The 19,940-nt window shown below is 37.0% G+C and overlaps 1 protein-coding gene across 1 annotated transcript in view; it reads left to right on the forward strand.

Annotated features, from left to right (window-relative positions):
* The window catches only part of LOC103062782 (adhesion G protein-coupled receptor A3), a 398,539-nt gene that overhangs the window by 195,695 nt on the left and 182,904 nt on the right, over positions 1–19,940 (forward strand). The window contains exons 8-10 of the mRNA XM_088128977.1: positions 9,746–9,910; positions 15,570–15,768; positions 16,336–16,485. Coding sequence (XP_087985103.1) covers positions 9,746–9,910; positions 15,570–15,768; positions 16,336–16,485 — 514 coding nt within the window. The remainder of the gene's footprint in view (positions 1–9,745; positions 9,911–15,569; positions 15,769–16,335; positions 16,486–19,940) is intronic.

Here is a 19,940-nt window from a genome sequence, read left to right on the forward strand (position 1 = left end):
TCTATTGTCATCTAATGAAAGAAAATCATGTATCAAATCTGCATTTTTGTTAGCTCTGATAAATTGAGGCTGCATGTAGTTTTGAGTATGCAAAAATCTGTAAGAGCTACAAATAAACTTTGTTTCCTTCATGCTATTATAGCAGTGTTTCTCAATCTTAGCAACTTTAAGATGTGTGAACTTCAACTCCCAGAATTCCCTAGCCAACCAACAATTCCTCTGCCAAGTGATAGCAACGTATCTTTCAGGCCCTGCTTTGTTCCTGGCTGACTGATACAGTGGTTGTTTGAAAATTTAAGACAATCGAATGAAGGCTACGTACTTTTCCTTTTCTTTGATAATGATAGACAACACTTACTTACAAGATTACATTTCTAATTAAAAGACTTCATTTTAGCTGACTAAAGACCTTCTTTTGAAGCTCAGCACATATGACAATTTAAATCTACACACACAAAAGTAAGCACCCTTCTACATAGGCTTGTATTGATACCCAATCAATTTAATTATAATAACACACTGATGCATGTTTATGTGTTTGCTTTTCAATATTGCATTATTATGGGGTATTAAGCAGGTATGGCCTCTTTTGAATATAAAGATTAAAAAAACAGAGTATTTTGGCAAAAGTCATGGCAAGGAAGAATGAGCATGTGGGCTGTTTCACTTTAAAAATTCCTGCTATAATTTTTCTGTGTTAGAAACTTCCAAATAATGCTTGTACATGGGCAAGTTTTAATCACCTGATACAACCCAATCACGTTGCAACTTCCTAAAATTGCCTTTGCATAACTAGAGCAACTTTTACAGGATTCCTTTGTCTTATGAGTTAAAGCAGCTGATTCAATTTATTTTAGATATCCCACTTTACACTTATTTTCTTGATTTTCCATGTTTTAAACCTTGATTCTCATTTTGTACAATAGTGTGTTTCAATTCATCTCTGCTTATTTTTGAAATTCTTCATAAAAAAATATTTTTTTAATTGTTGTATGCTGCCCAGAGTCACTTTGTGTGAGATGGGCGGCTGTATAAATACGATAAATAAATAAAAATAAATATTAATAATTGAGAGGAGCTTGAACTATAGGTAATGTAGAACTGCAGAATATGATCTATCAGTATTTGCACAGGAGCTTATATAAAGGGAGTGGTGGCAGTAGATAACGTGGTTTGTTTCCCTTTTTTGTCAGAACTAAGACTGAATCTTCTGGATTTGTAACAGGAAGTCAGGTCAGATTTTTTCCTTGGGAAAAGAAAAAGTCAGTGCTGTGCTATGATCTGTTCTTTATTATGTTGCTTCCTTCTCTTACTGATATTTGAATGGCCATCAGTATGCAAATAATCACTGCAAGTATCTTATTGCAAAACAAAAAAGAAATAGCTTTGCAGGGCAAGGCTGAAATAGTCTGTTTAATTAGTTATATATAGCTGCACTGATGAAAATGTATTATTCTAAAGGAAAATACTTTACCCCAGATTAGTTATTTAAAACAGATTGAATTGAATGCCTGCATTTGGCAGTGGCCAATGCTGTAGGCTACAGTTCAACATCATAATGGTTTTCCCGAATTAATTTTCATTGTACATTATGGAACAATTTCTATCATGCCAGATACTGAGTTTAAGCAAGGCTGCAATTATGCAGGGATTTTATTAGCACATGAAAAAAGGAAACATTACCTCTTACAACTACAGTACAGATACTGAAGACAGTTTTAGTCTTACTGTAATTGTTCAAGGATAGTGATGAAGTCTCCTGTATGTAGAGGTGCTGGCAGCATAGGCCCTTATTTAACTTCGTCTGATGTTCAAGTTTGGCTCTGTGCATAGTTTTTTCTCAAGTTCATGTACTTCTTTGAGATTTCTAATCTTACTTCTTAAAGATGGACAGTTGGATCCCAAGACTATGGAATTGGATTGCAGATAACAGAGGAAGTCACTTTCTATGAACAATCAAACAAAAGATCAGTTCAGTGGATGACAGTGACTACCAGATGCAAGTGACACAGAAGATGTTCTACTCTACTGGAATTTAGAGACAGTTTTCATGCTTTCTGGGAAGAAACAAGCTCTGTGTCAGCCTTTTGAAGTAGGCAAGGTTGAGAAGCAGAAGCAGCAGGGTTTCCAGGAATGTTCTTTTTTGTTGTGGGTAAAATAACAGAATCTTGAAAGCCTGTCAGAGTTTCTTATACCAAACAATAAGGCAGTGTTATTTTTAATATCTTTCTCAAACTTTCCACTTTCTCAGGATCAAGTTGCCATTTCTCCACCCTTAACAGTTCTTTGTGTTCTTCCCACTTCCTAAGGCCAGATCTGCTTTCTTTTGTATTCTATATTTCAGGGGAACAAAAAGAGATACTGTGGAAAGGGAGACAAGGCAATTTATAGCAGAAGGGCAGAGAGGATATACCTGTGTCCTGCAAAAACCCTATTTTTCAACTATTAGGAACTGAAACAAATTTACACTGAGTGAATCTGTTTGCTTGTGAAATGTGCTGTCAAAAGACAAGGCGTATACCACAGAACAATTTCCAAAGTCCACTAACAACTATCACTTTCTATTAATCCACATGGGAATATATGATATTGCAAAGAACAACTGCAACATTAACTCAGTGGACATTGAAAATCAAGGAAGGAAGATCAAGCACAATTGCAAACAATTCCAAAAACAATGGAAGACAGCAGAAAAAGCCAATGTGATTACAGTGCACAAAAAATATTAGTGAAAATCAGAAAATGAAAAAGGACACAGACAGAATAAAATATAAATGCATTTATAACTGCTATAAAGAAGATTGGAAGCCATTTCTTTATATCTTTTTTTCTTTTCTTTTACTTTCTTTTTTTTCTCTTTTATTTCTTCTTTATCACTTTTCTTTTTCTTCTTTAAACTTGTATTGTTTTTACTCTGTAAAAAACTTTTCAATAAAAATTAATAATAAAATGAAATGAAAAAGGACACAGATAGAAAGAGAATCAATGGACAAGGTAATGGCTGTGGAAGGAGCAGAGGGTCGTCTAGTGCCACTGGAACTATCAACAGTTATTAAAAATTTTGGTAGTGGTAGAGACTCTGGAGCTGGTGAATAATTGGCTCTGTGGGGACCAGGCTCAGTGATGCAACTGATACACTGAAAACAATCCAAGAACCAGAGAAGACATCAGAGACTGATCTGGACTTGGAGACCAGCTGTGTAGCTGCAGCAATGGCAATGAGCAGTGATGTGTGTTTGCCTGGAGATGCTGCCAATCAGCTGCTAGGCACTGAGCTGCTGGCTGGTGGCACCGAGTGCTTGTTCAGTTGTGGAAAAGGCATCTGCTATTGACTGCTGGGTGTTGGTAACGGCAGTGAGCCAGTTATGCTGGCCTCAGGTGCTGGACTGCTAAGGTGGGCAAGTACTATGAGGAAGAAGCAACAGGAACAGGATCAGGTTGGCAGCTGAGTTGGTTGTTAGCCTGAGTCTTGCGGCTTCTATGGAATCCATTACTGTAAGCAGTGGCCATCTTAACTCCCACATGTTGTGTCATTGGGATTGCAAGAAAGTGGTCTATTGGCTGCCTGTTCCAATAGCTGGTGGGACCTTTTACATTATGTATGTGTGCAGCATCAGAGGAATCTGGGACTGAGAAGACTAGGACTCTAGCTCTGTATTTAGAAAGATTGTAGTGAAAGTTCTTTCCAGGCTGGGGGCAACTAAGGCTTACTTTCTTGGTGAGAGTATGGGGGCAGTGGTGTCCTTTTTAGATCACTCCAGCCCATAGTTGCTATACAGAGGGCTGTATTTATGCCCCTGATTGGTGTTAGTGAGAACAGGTATGGAATCAGATGGGGGTATATGTTGTGATATGTATGGTGGTAAGAAACTGGCTTGATTCGATTTGTGATACCAGCGACTGCAGAAGCAGATGTGGGCAAAGGATTCTAACAAGCTAGCTGGTCAGAGAGTGGGTCCTTAACATTTGGGAGTTGAATAGGATACTTGGACCTAAGGAGAGATGGCAAGGTTTCGGCAGGTTGGTGTGATGTGGGGAAGGGCAGGCATTAACATCCCAGTGATTATGTCCAGAGGGAGATAAGGTGGGAAGCAAGGAGCAGGCCACCCTTTGTTGGCAGGTAAATTAAGTGCCTTGAATGAAGTCCACCTTCCACCCTGGGGTCTAAGATTCTCAGTGGCCCTGGGCTTAGGCTCTTGCTGATCATTGCTGGGTTGGCCTGTAATAAAGGCACTTATCATGGATGAGAGAGCTGACCTGATTTGTATTACTTAGACCTGGATGAGCCCTGAGAAGATCCCCTCTCAGCAATGTGCCCACCTGAGTTTTGAGTGTGGCATCAGCCATGACCCCAGGGCAGATGTGGGAGGAGTGGCTGTTGTCTTAAAGAAATTGTTGCTCTCAGAGGCACTGCTGTGCAGATTGTGAGGCCCTATTTGTGTATTTGGGTTCCAGAGAACAGATAGGATTGCTGCTACTATACCAGTTTCCATGCCTGAGCTGCTTGATACTGAAGTTGGGTTGGCAGTGGAGTTTCCCAAATTTATGGTATGGGAGACTTCAACCTGCCTTCCTGGGCACAGAGTCTGAAGCAGTTTGGGAGTTCATGGCCACCATGACCCTGATCTAAGTCACTGAAGGCCCAACACATGGTGAACGGCACACATTGGATCTGGTTTTTTGTCTCTGGGAAGTGGCAATGTGATCTGGATTTGGGGGATGTTACTGTTTCTTCTTTGTCATTGACAGATCACTCTTTGTTCCAAAATTCTCCAAATCTGTTCTCCATCACAGGAGACCTATTTGACTGGTCTTCCTCAGGCATCTCATGGACCCCATTAGGTTTCAGAGGGCACTGAGAATTTCTTAAGGATCTGTTGCACATTTCTCTTGAGGCTTTTGTTACCTTTTGGAATGAGAGGGTGGTGAAGTAACAGATTTGGATTGGATTGTGCTGTTGTGGTCTCTCTGTGCACATGGATCCTGGAGGCCCCTTGGCTTTCAAAGGAACTCTGGAAGATTCAATGGCAGAAGAGGTACCTAAAGCACTGCAGGAGAAAGACAAAAGAGTGATTCTGACTGAACGTGATTAAGGGTTTTTATTAAGTCAACAAGTGGCAGAACGTGGTTATTTTTCCACTTTTATTTTATCTGCAGATTGCCATCTAATTGCCCTATTTAACGTGACCTGATCCCCCTTATGGAGGGATAGGTCAGAAGATCATTTGAAGAGCCACTGTGAGGACTATTCAAGGCATCTGTCAGATGAAGTTGCTCAGATGTGCTCTGAGCTGGACACTGTTGAGTTTCCTGAAGTATAGTGTGGCATAGTTGTCTGGGAATAGTTTGAGCTCACTCATTCCAAGGAAATGGACTGGTATATCAGAACTGTGGGTGAAGCAACTTGTTCATTAGATCCATGTCCCTCCTGGTTGGTTAAATCCCCCCAAGAGGTGATATTGTGGTTGGGTCCAAGCAGGGGTGAATTCTTGCACTTGCACTTGCACTCTTGCACTTAGAAGAAGTGGTCTACCTGCTCCTAAAAATCCATTCCTGAACCCACTGGTGTTGAACAATTTCCAACAGAACTCCAAATGTCCTTTCTGAGACAAGGAGGTTAAGGTGATTGGCTTTAGAGGGCTCTGAAGGAAATGGATTGGATTTCAGACTTTGGCACAATACTAAGACAGCATTGATCATGCTTGTGGATGACCTATAGTGGGACTGGGATGGGGGTGGGTCTGTCCATCCTAGTCCTTGATCTCTTAATAGTCTTCGATAACATAACCATGGTTTGACTTCTTTGATCAGAGAAAAGACATTATGTACATTTATTGCTGAGTGGAAACCCCTTATAGATCTTTTGTGTGAAACAGAAAAAAATGAACTTATGTTTTGTGGTTTTGATGATTAGAAAAAAGAGATTCTAGAAAAAAGAGAGTTATGTTATAGCCATAGAGTAAGAGGTAAATAACTGCTGCACAGAAGCTACTTCTTTATATTTTGTTTTCTTTCTTTCTTCTGCACTTTTGGCTTTGCCTTTCTTTTTCTTTTTTCCCGTCTTATCTTTATTCTATATTAGCTTCTGTTAGATTTTATCTACATAAAACAACATAACCATGGCGTTTTTATGGACTGCTCAGTGTTTTTGGAATGGGAGTTGTGGTGTTGTAACGGTTCTCCTTTCTCCTCCAGAGCTGGTTCTAGTCAGTATTGAAGGGAGGAAAATACAGCCCTTGTCTCTTGCTTTGTGGGTTGCCTCAGGGCTTGCTTATCTCTCTACTCCTGTTTGACATCTACATAAGACCACTGATTGAGGTCATCCGAAAGCAGGGCATTAGGTGTCATACGTATGCTCATGATATCTAGCAATATGTCTCAGCTCTTGGCTGGTCAAGTGATGCCTCAGTGTCTGGAAGCTATAGAGATCTGGATGGGGAAGAACAGGCTCAGGCTCTACCCTAGCAAGAATGAATGGCTGTGGATTTGGGGCCACCTGGATCTGGAGGGTTTCCATCCTTGGTTCTGGATGGGGTTGCACTATGCCAAACAGACCTTGTATGAAACCTAGGGGTCCTTGTAGATTCCTACCTTCTACCCTCCTGGAAGAACAGATAGCAGCCAATTGTGCCCATTTCTGGATTGGGAGGCCCTACTAACAATCCTTCATGCTATTGTAATCTCTCATCTGAATTACCACAATATGCTCTGCGTAGGGCTACCCATGAAGATCACTTGGAAACTATGGCTGGTTCAGAATGCAGCAGTGCGAGTTATCATGGGAACACTTTGACACCACTACTTTTCCAAGCTGCCCTGGTTGCCACTGGGCTTCCAGGTTCAATTCAAAGTGCTGGTTGTCATCTATAAAGCCCTTCATGGCATAAAGCCTAGGTTTTGCAGGACTACCTGTTTCTGATTGCCTCTCCCTATCCAGTAGGATCTAACAGGGTTGACATGCTCCAGGTCCCATCACTCAAGCAATGTTATCTGGTGAAATCCAGGAGATGTGCCTTTTCTGTTGTCAAGCCTGCCTGTGGAATAAAACTCCCCCCAGCTCCAGATGACCCTGATCCTGCCTGCTTTCTGAAAAGCTCTGAGGATCTGGCTCTCCCCCAGGCATTGAGTCAGGAGGTTTTGTGAATCCATCTTGATTGTTCCTTGTTGTTTGCCTCTGGTGCAGTGTTATTATGTTTTGGGTTATGTTCTTTTTAATTGTGTAAACAGTGCTGACTCACACATCAAGTGGGCAGCTATATAAATTAAATGAATAAATAAGTAAACCAGCTGCTGATGTATGAAAAAGGCAACATGGTTACAGAAAGAAAAGGCAAAGCAGTCTTAGTCTTCTATGAGAAGAGCTTGTCTGTTCTACCAAGGGTGACTGTAATGAGAAGAAGGAATGGGCAGGATTGAAGCCTGAGGTTGATTTAAAACAAAACAAAAGCAACCAACCAACAGAACAGCTGTTTGTTTAAGTGAGTTTAAATCTACAGGGCCAGATGAGCTATATCCTAGAGTAGTAAACTAATTAATGGATTGGTTGATTCTTTATTCATTCTCTCTGACTAATTCTGGAGACTGAATGAAGTGCCAGGCAATTGATGGAGGACATATATAGTATCTGTTTTCAAGAGGAGGAAGTGGATAGTTCAGGGAATTACAACCAGTCAGTCTAACTCTGATAGCTGGGAAGATTCTAGAGAAAGTCATAAAGAGATTAATCTGTAAGAATGAACTGTGTCATAATTACTTGAAGCCATCATGGATTTGTCAAAAACATTTTTTTCCAGACTATCTTATCTGATTTTTTGACTGGGTAATATCCTTTCCCAATTATGGGAATGCTATAAGTCTGGATGTATCTTGATTTTAGCAAAACATTTGAGAAAATGCCCCATGACGTGCTGATTAGCTGGATGGCATGAAAATAAGTCAATATACCTGACTCAAAAATCATTCTCAGAGTACTCATCCATGATTATTCATCAAACTGGAATGAGACATTGGTTGGGGTGCCACAAAGTTCAGCCCTGAATCCCACACAAAACTACAGCTTCTTACAAAATGTAGCTGTGATGTGCTTATCTAGTAAGTTTGGCTTTAGCAACTTTTGTGAATGATTAAATATTCTAGTGTTTCACTAAGAAGAAAAGAGAGGTAAAAATGAAATTATAAAAATGCAGTTGCGATTTTTCATCCTTGTAAGGTCATGGCTAGAACAAAATAGAATAAACTTTACACTTTATTTAAAGTTACTACTGAAAATAACATTGAATGTTCATAAAGATTCCGTGTATGCAGCAGGATCTTTTTAACTAAACAGTATTTTATCACAAATTCCTAGAATGTTTACTCAAAAAATCCAAAATAATAGGCACTGTTTCACTGTTAAATGAAATGTCATTTAACCTAAAAGAAAACATGGCATGAAATACTGCTGTTTAATTTTTCACTCCTTATATTTGTATTTACTAATATAAGATAATAATAGTAAATAATTATATTTACTAATATAATTTTAATATAATAATTATATGATTATTAGTATCTTATATATTTTAGTTTGGATTCTCATGCCTTGGGCTGGTTTTAAGACCAGGGGATGTGTATTTTTGACTCAGATATTCATAAGATACAGTGCAGAATCCTGCAAGATCTGGATCTTGAAATAATCAAGGAACTTTCAGGACCTTGGATAGCACAGACAAAGGCTTAACTGAGATACTTTTTTCTCATAGTGTTGTCTGCAAACAGCTGGCTGAGGCTGGTATCACAGGAGTTCTACTCCTGCTGAATATTGACAAAGATTCTTAAAAGAACCATAACTATTTCTTGAATGTTAGAGTTTCACAATGCTGAGGGATAGATTTGGGAGGTGGAGTGGGGGAGGAAACTCTCATAATTATGAATCTCATTCAGAGTTAGAATCATGTTAGGATAATGTACTAGAAGTGGTATTGAATGCTCATTTCAAAGTTGGATGCATTTTGGAGACTGAGTCTCTGGTGTACAGGATAAATGACAAGATATCAAAGAATGAAAGCCTTTACTCTCATAGAATGACCTATAAAATAAGATAGATGGGGAAAAAATAAAATACCTAGAAGACTATTAAGTGAATTTTAACTATGTACTGAAACCACTGTTTTTTGTTAAACTATTTGGATTGTTTTTATGCATTGCTATAGTCTGATGGACATTAAGACCACTGATTTCAGTTTTCATAAACATACTTTAGTGGTCTGTGGAATAATTGTTAGTAGATTGGATATAGATTTAGTTACTTAGATTATATTACAAAAGAATGGGCAAAGTTAGTCAAATCTCATGGACTTCAGTAGGAACTAAACAGAAGTAATGCAGATTTATCCCGAACTCAGTGCCTTAATTCTAAGAATTATGATCATTTGAAAACATATGTTTTTATAAGTATGGTACTAATTTGTTTAATTGTAAGAGGTGGCAGGTTTCTTTCTATTCACTATAGATCTACTCTAGATGTTGAGTTTACTAGACTTCTAGGGGAATAGAAAGAAATATGTATGCTGTAAATTCTCTTTTGCATGCCTGGAAGTTTCCGGCACAGCAACATACCTATTCATAAGTAAGATTGATATGATACTATTACAGCATTTGGCTGTCTAGGACAAGCTACAAATTAATATAGAACATCTGTATAAGAATTTTCATAGTTACATGTGTTTAAGCTAGTTATTTTTAAAAAACCTTTATTCTTTTGCAGTGAGCTTATCTTGTCCAGCATTGATATTGATGCAACTGGAATGTGGGAATGTGTGGTTAACAACTCCTATGGAAGCACTTCTAAGCAGGTGGAAATTGTTGTACTAGAAACAGCTGCACCTTATTGTCCTGCTGAGAGAATAATTAACAATAAAGGAGATTTCAGGTAAGATTTTCTTTTTTTGAAGTTATTTCAGTTATTAGACATAGTAATTTTGTTTTTTCTTATGGAAGCTCTACAGATTGCCTTTCCTGACCAAACAAGTTTTTCAGACCAAGTAGCTAGACTAATAACAGCAGTCAAGTAAAACAAGATGATGACATATTTGCTTCTCAGGTTATCTTACTAGGTTTGAAAGCTTCATTTATAGCTATCAGCAGCAGTGATACAGTGCAGCAACCAAAAATAAGTTTCTCTGCATTTGCATATCAAAATAAACTAAAATGTTTGGTTGATTGCTAGTTTAACATGTGTAAGCCCACCCATTGGAATTTGTAAACCATGGCTTATAGCCGAGTGTATTGTGAGTTATTCAACTGCAGTTTATTCAAAAGTTAAATCAACTTTGGCTTAGTGCAGCATTCAAGTCCAACTGATACATTATTCCAAAAGACAAAGTGAAGAATAGTTAATAAGTGTTTTCTTATATAAATTGAGCATTAAACCACTGTGAATTCTGAAGGAGATTTAAAGATTCTTCCTTTACCCTACTTTACTATATTCCTCGTCCCTCAGTAAAGGAAATATTTCTCCCAAAATAACATTATCATGAGTTTTTCAAAATCTACTTTTATTTATAGACACATATTATTAGACTTATGCCTTCAATTTTGTTTCAGAAATATTTTAAGAAGGCTTATATTCTTACCTGCTTCAGTACCTAGGAACAGATTGGTTGTCTGGTATGTAGAGGTTTTTTTTTTCCAAATATGAAGCACATTAATGTAAAAAACATAAATTAAACTACCTTCTGTAATTGAAAGGATCAGTTTTACACACCCAAGAAAGGTTGGTTTGAGTATTTCAAATAACACTTACACATCCATGTAGATAATCACTTATGAAGCTGAAGAAATTTTCAAAAGCAGTATGACATAATTTATAGTGCTTTGCTGTACGTAAAACCCATCAATTATACCCAGAGTTTGAGTGGGCCTCAATTAGTTTTTTGAAGCCAGACCATTTTAAAGAGCTACTGAGACATACAGTATCTTAAGTCATGGAGCAAAATGTTGAGCTTCATGAAACAGAGATTTTGGAACATCACATTTAATTAAAGAGCAGCCGCTGATACTGATATTAACCATATAAATTTGTTATTGAGCATCAGTCAGGAAAACAGCACCAAATTGTTGATTTTCTATTTAGATACAGAATTGACACCAATGACATCTGTGAAAGGTTTGGGAAAGATGACACTTCCCCAACACTTTCTAAAAAAAAAAAGAAAGAAAGAAAAAGAAGATGTATCCACACAACCACCCAAGCAGACATTCTTTTCCCTTGTAGATCAGTAGAGTCTGAGAGTAGCAGAGATAGCATAGTATCCCATAATAATATTTTTCCCATGGGAGAAGGGAGGGGTGAAGATGTCAAAGAAGGTGGAGTATTTTAAAAAAAGCTTATAGATAGGAGGACTTTTCATGAACAGAGTTGAAAGCATACTGGCTAGCAAAACAACATGGACCTAAAATTGTTGGTTTGAGGAAAGGCCAGAGGAAGATTCTTAGAAGTGGATTAGGGAGCTTGGGATAAGACTCACCACAGAGGGATTGGTGTAAGACAAAATCTACCCTTTTAAATGGTTTTCATGGAAAGCTGAAAAGAGAGCACTTGCCAGCCCAAGAGAGAGAAACAATGCCAGACCGTGTGTTTATACTTTTGTGTGTGTGTTTGTGCCTTCAAGTCAGTGTTGACTCCTGGCGACTGCCTGGACAAGTCCCTGCAGTTTACTTGGCTAGGTTTTTCGGAAGTGGTTTGCCATGGCCTCCTTCCTAGGGCTGAGAGAGAGAAGGACTGGCCAAGATCAAAGTGGGAAGTGAGAATAGAAGGTAGGAGTAAAATACTCATATTTAACCAAGACTCTAGAATATACGCATAAGAAAATCGGCTTTACCAAGAGCAGACAATATTGTTTTCTTAGTAGAGAAATAACTCATTTTAAAATGCCTGGGTAGTTGCTTCTAACTCAAGCAATTGGTAATTGATTTATTGTGACTGTTATCAATACAAAAGACAGGAGAATGGAGAAAAAGGAATGTGGCCTAGAATCAAAACTAAAAGCTTTTGCTGCTTTGTTTGCTGAATAAAAAGAGAAAAATACATGAGCAGTGTCTTGACGGGCTATCTCTTAAATCAAATTCTGAAGAATCCACAAAGCTCATTATACCCACAACAGCCTCCAACGCAGGCCTAGAACCCCAAAATTAAATTTGATAAATGGCTGAAATCTTGCAAAGTTGCCAGACGTTGAGTTAGCATGACTTTGTGATATTTTAGGCACAATATTTTAATGTACTCATGTGAAACCACATGACCTTTGAGGGTGTGACTGCAAACATTTAATGACATTTGACAGTTTCATGAGATTTCCACTATTTAAAGTTATTTAAAGACAAAACAAAGTAAAAATGACCTTATTTCACCACAGATAAACATCTGTAAAAGAGCTATGCAAGGTTTTGAGGAGGAAAATCTTTGCTTTTCTTTGCAAAGTTCAAGACACAATTATCCCAAGAGACATGCCGCATTTCTACTCAGCACAGAAAAGCTCAACTTGAGGTGCTCTTTAATGAGTCAGTTTTAAAATACACTATATAAGCTTGTACTGACTACAGCTTTCATTAAGAAACCTATCCCTCCAATGCTGGTAAATGTCATCTTAAAAAACAAAAACAAATAAAAGATAAATAGATGCTCAGCTAAGACGAGAGCCAATTTGCTGTTTCATTTTCTATAAATCAAAAAGCTGAGAAATTCACATTTGTTTCATTATTGATCATCATTCAAACATTCTGCACAAATTTATTTTAGAAACATATATCAAAAGCATGAGTCCATACATTCCTTTGTCATTTCAAAGTAATGAATTCAGAATTCTAAGGAATATCTTTGGAACTAAAAGTTAACATTAACACCTGAAGCGTTTTTGAAAGGTTTCTCCTTTTGAATGAGCTTCCCTGCCAATAACGTATCAAGAAAATGTCTCTGAGGTTTTGATATTATAGCATATATGTTGGAAGCAAGCTATTACAAGCACAAAACCAAAACTAAACACACACACACACACTCTCTCTGTTTTAAAAAGAGAGATGCATTAAATAAAATGGAAAGGTTGACTGTTTTGAGCTGACAGGTCCAGGTGGTATGTGTAATTGAAATCTTGCTGCAAGGATTTGTAATGCAAGCTTCAGTGAACAAAAGCTATTATGAGATGATGGTTATGTTTGTTTTCTTCCTCCTTTCATTGTAAGATACTTTTAAGTGAGGAAAAAATCCTGGTGTCCTGGTGTTTCCAGATCTTAGCCATCAAAACTCTGTGCTCTTGTGTAGCCTTTCCCATCTTGGTAATCTTCAGATGAGTGGGAACTATTACAGTCAGTGTGTTGGCAGACCAGGCTGCAATTCTGGGGAGCTATAGTCCCAGCATAACTAAAACTAGAACCAGGATCCTAAGATAATTCCTTAAATGCAGCTTGATAGGCCTGATTGAAGGGCATTCCCTAGTTTGGGGTGACACAAGAAAAGGTCCTGTGCTATGTGCCTCAGAAATAGGCTCTGAAAGCAGGGGACTTCTTTCCATCTTAATTCCCAGATAGGATCATAATGAAAAAGGGAGTCTCAGATATATACTGCAACACCATAAGGTATGCCAAGACAAATGATATAAGGTGCAGGTCTTCACATGAATTTATGATTTTTAACCAATTTGCAAGGGTAGCCCAATGGTGCACTAGTTCTTCGAGATATGTGGGTTTCAGCTCCCAGAATTCTCTATATGACCATTGCTGAGAATTCTGGGAATTGAAGTTCACACATATAGACCACTGCTTTAAGAGCTCTTAGTTCATAGACCAAGTACCCTGAGTTTGAAGCAAATAGGATGACGAGCAGCATCTTGTTCCTTGAGTACAGTCATTCATTAAAGTGACATACAGTCTAGGAGTAGATCAGAAATGCTCTATGATTCCTAATGCATTTTAATTACTTACAACATTCTTACCATGATTGATTTTGTATGCACTGTTTTTTCTCTTCAGAGTGAGTTATTTTAGTGGTTATCAAACATGGAAAATAAGACCATAAGTTTCCTACTGTAGTTTTGCTTAGAAATGAAAATTCAGTTTTGCCAATGTATTATATAAAATTATTGATTAAATATTTTCCTAAGTGGCAAAAACTATTTTTGATCCCTCTTGGATTGTTACTGTTATACCATAGGTTATCATTTTCATGCTGACAACTTATAAAAATTCTGCAAATTTAACTAAAGACTGCCAGTGCCAGTTATAAATATGAGTTACTCCTCACTGAGATTTTAAAGTTATATCTTGACAGTACTACATCAGACTGTGGAGTGGAGGAGATGTCATAACTGACTGAATGCTACTGCATACCTGCCCATAATATATTAGGAAGAAAGCTCTATTCTATCCTTCCTCCTGATGTAATAGTTTTCTATACTGTATATGGGAGTTTTTGAGGGAAGGTAATGAAGCAAAAATTCATCCGTGGAAAAACATTGTGGTATTATAAAATAAGATGCATTATACATATGTATGAATCTCTCTATGTATGTATGAAGGGAAATTTGAGAGCTTGATCTTTCATTCATTGTCTGAAGAAAAAAGTCTTTATAGTCTTAAATAAAAAACAAAATAAAATTGATATTCAGCAATACATTGAACATATTATTGTTTTCATACTGCAGTTACTGATATTATTATTGGTACCAATGTACCTAAGCATTTTTGGAACGATACTAACATTTAAAAAATAAAAAGTCTTCAATTTGAAAGGGTGTATGTAATAAACATGATATAAAAGGGATGGGAAGGAAAATATTTTTCTGTTCATCTACAATATTTGAACCTTGCTTTGCAAACCTGACTTTGTCCTGCCGTGTTGGGACTATTGATCATGCTACCTGGGAATTTGGGATTTTTCAGTCCAAAATAATGGAGGTTGGGGTGGGCAGAGCAGTCCTACTAACGAGTAGCAAGTGGCCCGGGAGGAAGGAGCCAAGTTGTAACTCATCCCAGCCAAGATAAAGGGAGCGAGTTTTGCCATTTTTAAGGTAGAAAGATCAAGCCCTTTAGTCAATAAATATACCAATTAAAATGATTTCAAACAGAATGACCTATTATTCAATATAAAGTAGGTAAGGAAAATTGCTCTATGGGCTCCAGTTCAAGACAGATTTGATGTATTACATTATCTGTTGCAAGGATGGGCAACCTGTAGCCTTAGGGCTTAATTTTTAAAAATCCATTGCTAAGTACAGAAGCCTTTCCAAGCAAGCAATTCAGTCCTCTGGCAAAAATAACCTGCCTCTTTCTAGCAGCTTTTCATGTGAAGAGAAAGGAATGGCCACCATTTGTTTTAGCTGTTCCCATCATTGGCAGTTAGGTTCCCCTAAACAATTTACAGCTATAGTATTTTGATGGAAAAAAGCTTACCTGCTCCTAGTTTACCTCGAAATCTCATAAATTCAGTGGAATATACAGTATTCCTTAGCAAGTGTGCCTGAGGTTGGAACCTTGCATTATCTAATGTTAATGTATGAGTGTAGCATTGCAGTAGCTTATTTTTATTCTTTTCACAGGTGGCCTAAAACTGTGGCAGGTGTAACAGCTTACCATTCATGTCTTCAGCATTCCCTAAGATCAGCTTCCTTTCTGAATGGGGCAGAAGAGTTAAAAGCATGGCGTAATTGTAACCGCACAGGTTGGTGGGCTGAAGAAAGCTATTCCAAATGTCCTTATTCACAGGAAGTAACTCAAATCCTTCATGCCTTTAGTCAGGTAAACCATACTCTTGCACAGAATTTATTGTATGCGTAAATGTCACATATTTCTTAACAGGTTTCTGCAGAGAAAGTCTCTGTTATCTAAACTATATAACAAGAATAGGTTCTAAAATATCCTAACATATACAACCTCTAGTTGTATTCAGCTATTCTGTATTGGAATAAGAAAGTGTAAACAGACTGTGACATTGATTCAGACTTGGTTCTCATGGCATTATTCCTTATCTTTTAAATTAAATTAAATTAAATTAAATTAAATTAAATTATTGAAGCAGGATTGGTATTCATGATGCCACAAGGGAAAGCTGCTTGACAAAAAATGATTTAATTTTCCAAAGATTTGGTACTGACATAGCAAGTCTTATACTGGACATTTAAGTATTTTAGAACATAGTGTTCTTATTAAACAATTTAAGTATTTTACAATATAATGTTTTTTGCAAGTTTGAATTTTACATCAATATTGTTCTTCATCTCTAGAACAAAATTTGTAATTTTTTTAATGTAGAAAATAGAATTAAACTTTTAACTGAATTTTATATCTTGAAATGTTTCTTTTCAGAGGCATCTTAATGCTACCAATGCACTTGAATTTTCTCATCAGCTAGCAGCCTACACAAGAGATGCTGCCAACTTTGCAGATAAAGTGGATGTTATCTATTTGGCTTACATGCTGGAAAAGCTAATTGCATATATGGAAGAAATCAAAGATGTAAGATTCTATTTGGCTAACTTATATGATGATTAATGTTAGAACACAAGTGTGTAAATTTAAGACAGAAGTTTTTTCCTAAAGTATATATTAATGTCCAGTAGTGATTTTTCTGGAGGGGTGTATCGTTTAAAAGAGTAATTCCAACTTTTTACTCAAGAGCTTTTCATGTAGTCTTTAAAATTTGAATTAGATAATGTGCAGGTAGTTCTCGGGTTATGACATTCATTCAACGACCATTCAAAGTTACAACAGCACTGAACAAGAGAAACTTACAACAGGTCCTCCAAGTTCCACCCATTGCAGCATCCCCACAGTCATGTGATCATGATCTAGGTGCTCAGTGTCCAATTCACAATTACAATGTTGCAACGAGCTGCAGTCATGTGATTGTGATTTCTGAAGTTCCCTGCTGGCTTCCCACAAGCAGAGTCAGTAGGGAAGCCAGGAGGAAGTCAGAAGTCATGATCACGTGAGATCCTCGCATAGGTCCTAACAACCCATGCAGTCCTCGTTTAATGAGGGCAACCAGGACTGCCATCGCTAAGGGATGTGGTCACTTGACATTGCACTTTACAACCACATTGCTTAGCAAGAGTTCCCAGTCCCAATTGCCATTGTAACCTGAGGACTTCCTGTACCAAAAAGAATTCTTACTCATTATAGACTTTTCTCTGACCATATAAGCTTAGGATCAAAATTGCTTTTGCTGAATATTTTCATTGTAAGGTTAAATGGACATATTTTCAGTATTTCTAAAAATTTTGAATGTGTACTTACTCTTCCCTTCTACCTTTCCCAGCATTAGAGCCTTCTCCAGAGAAATTTAAATGCTTAGTAAAGCAAAATATATTATGAAGCATTCTCATTCAAAGATGGGAGTAATCTTGAGGCCATAAATTATGTTTTTGTGTTACTGGCAATAGTGTACTTAATAAAACTTTCATCTAATTCTGATGAAATAGTTGCATAAAGCTCCCATTGCAGTATTTTGGGCTGATGATTGTTACATTTTGAAACACTTTTTCCTTTGTTTTGGCTTCGTTAATGTCCTTCTACCTTGCAAAGTTGATCTTGGAAGGAACATTTCAGCAGATGTACCGCTGAATGTGAAGCCCTATTGATTCAGAGTAAATGTAAACTTTTTGATACCAGTATTTTTATATAGCCTATAGTAGCATTCTTTGCTTCAAACAGGTGAAGCTTCTCTGAGCCTTTGTGCAATTTAACATTTTCCTGGACTCGTACAGTTCTTCACTCTTTTCTGAAGAGCCGAACAAAGCTTCCTGTGGTTCCAGCCCTGTCAAACTCATGTGAAACTAGAATTCATGCCAGTAAAATGCCTTATGCTTTTTAATTCTCTCAGTAGCATGCAGTTAAATGGCTTGGATTTTAAACATTTTCACAAAGTGGTATCTTAGATTTCAGCTAGACATAAGTGGCTAAATTAGTGATCTATCTAAAAATGTTTTACTTAAGGTGAGGGAAAATTGTGTAAAGACAACTTCAGAGAAAGAATGCTTTCTTTTAAATACTGAAGTTGGTGAAACAGATTTTCTTCCAGTAAGCCCAACAGAGGTGGGAGGGAAGAGACTGTGATCAATGTTTTTTCTAAACTTGTTTCAGGCATATTTCCTGACAATATGACCAATTTCAAAAGTCCAGTGCTGTGCTGGCACTATTCCCAAACCCTCTTTCAGCCAGCTAAACAGTTGTAATCCCATATTTGTATTTATATATTATGTATGTTTTAGCATTACCTGGTTCCTTTTGGTTTATGGTTTGTTTTTTTGTTGTCACGTTGTTGAGTTAGGTGGCCTTATAAATCTGGTAACAGATAAATCAATAGATAAATCAATCAATAAAGAAAAATGGGATGCCCGTTTGGAGCACTTAGATTATTCTGCTTCATATTCTTGAATAGATTCACCATGGGACTTTTTATGGCTGTTCAGGGAATAATGAAAAATGCATCGTATCTCTTTTCCTTTTCTTGGATGTTTCTTACATTGTCAACCTGTAAGCAGAAATGGACTTACTGGTACTTCTGGAGAAAATGTGTTAGCTTAAAAGCAAGCATGATGATGGTAAATCATTGCTATATGCTGTGTTTCGTGTTGTAGAATATGAAGTAGAATAATCCATGTGCTCCAATAATCATGGTGCTTTGGGGATAATTAACTCTGGCCCAGTTCAGGCATACATCCCCAGCTCATTAAAGTGTAGTAGTCCTATGTGATCAATTTTACTGCCCATTAAAAGATCTGTAATGCATGTATGTTAAATAAAATTAAAAGATGTCAAGGTCAAGAAAAGTTTGCCATACCAGACGTATTTTTTTAAATAACAAGTTTTTAAATTAAGTGGGCTGATTATGTAGGAAAGCTACTATAACCTGTCAATGAAAAATAACCCCTTTTTAAAAATCTAGTTTAAATATTTCATTTTCCTTTAAAATGCTAATCAAAAGTATTTTGCTACTCTTCTTCAAAATCAGTATAAAAGTGTTTTTAGTAGAATGTCCTCTAATTTAGAATACCATGTCTGATGGTACATATGACGTTAAGCTGTGGTTTGTTTGACTTTGGGTTGTTGGTTTTTGTGTAAATTCAGTCACTGTGGCTTATTCAACAATTAAAAGGATATGTGATTTGAAAAACTAGCCATTCAACACAGTGGCTGGGTTCATATTAGATGCAAAGACAAGAACAAACAAACCATATTATGGCTTAAACCAACCATACATTTAGAAATTAAAGCATTGGTTTGGGATTTGATTTTTGTGAAATGGAAACTATGGTTTGGGCTGATTTCTGAATTGGGCTACTGAGATGCTATTTGCCAGATTTCAACATATCAGATATTTGCTACGGTCAAGCCAATGGTGTTCGGAGTACGTAGCATAATCAGCTATTACCTCTCAGTTATGGATATGATTCCTCTGATGACTTTATCTGATGATGAAGATATGTAATATTTCTTATGAAAAAATTATTCCAACATAACTCAATCTGTTTTTTCCTACTAGCTATTTGCATTGTTATTTTATATATCATTTATATATCATTTGGCCTTTTTATTATTGTGAGCTGCAATTAATGCTTTAAAAAAAAACCTTTACAATCAAATTCTTATAACTGAATGACTTGTGTTTGCTTCAGGGATTCTTATTGTTTTGTTTTGGTTTTTTTGCATCTATATTTTATTGCTAAAACTTCTTGCTGCAAAGTGTCTGCAAAGATACATTTATTCCCGATAAAACAGTTGCTCAGACTCACGTAATTCTGAAATAGTTTTGAGTTGATAATCACTGACTTGCGAAGAGGCATATCCATCAATTTATTCTTATGACTACCAAACCTAATGTAAGCCGATGCTCCTAGAACAGGAAGTTCCTGAAAGCTTCACAGAACACCTAAATACAGCTGTTTTCAATTTTGCCCTTATGTTGTACA

This window comes from Python bivittatus, unplaced genomic scaffold (genome assembly GCF_059951505.1).
Source record: "Python bivittatus isolate LINGU-HERP-01145 unplaced genomic scaffold, Pbiv_v1 ctg000780_np1212, whole genome shotgun sequence".
Classification (NCBI taxonomy): Eukaryota; Metazoa; Chordata; class Lepidosauria; order Squamata; family Pythonidae; genus Python; species Python bivittatus.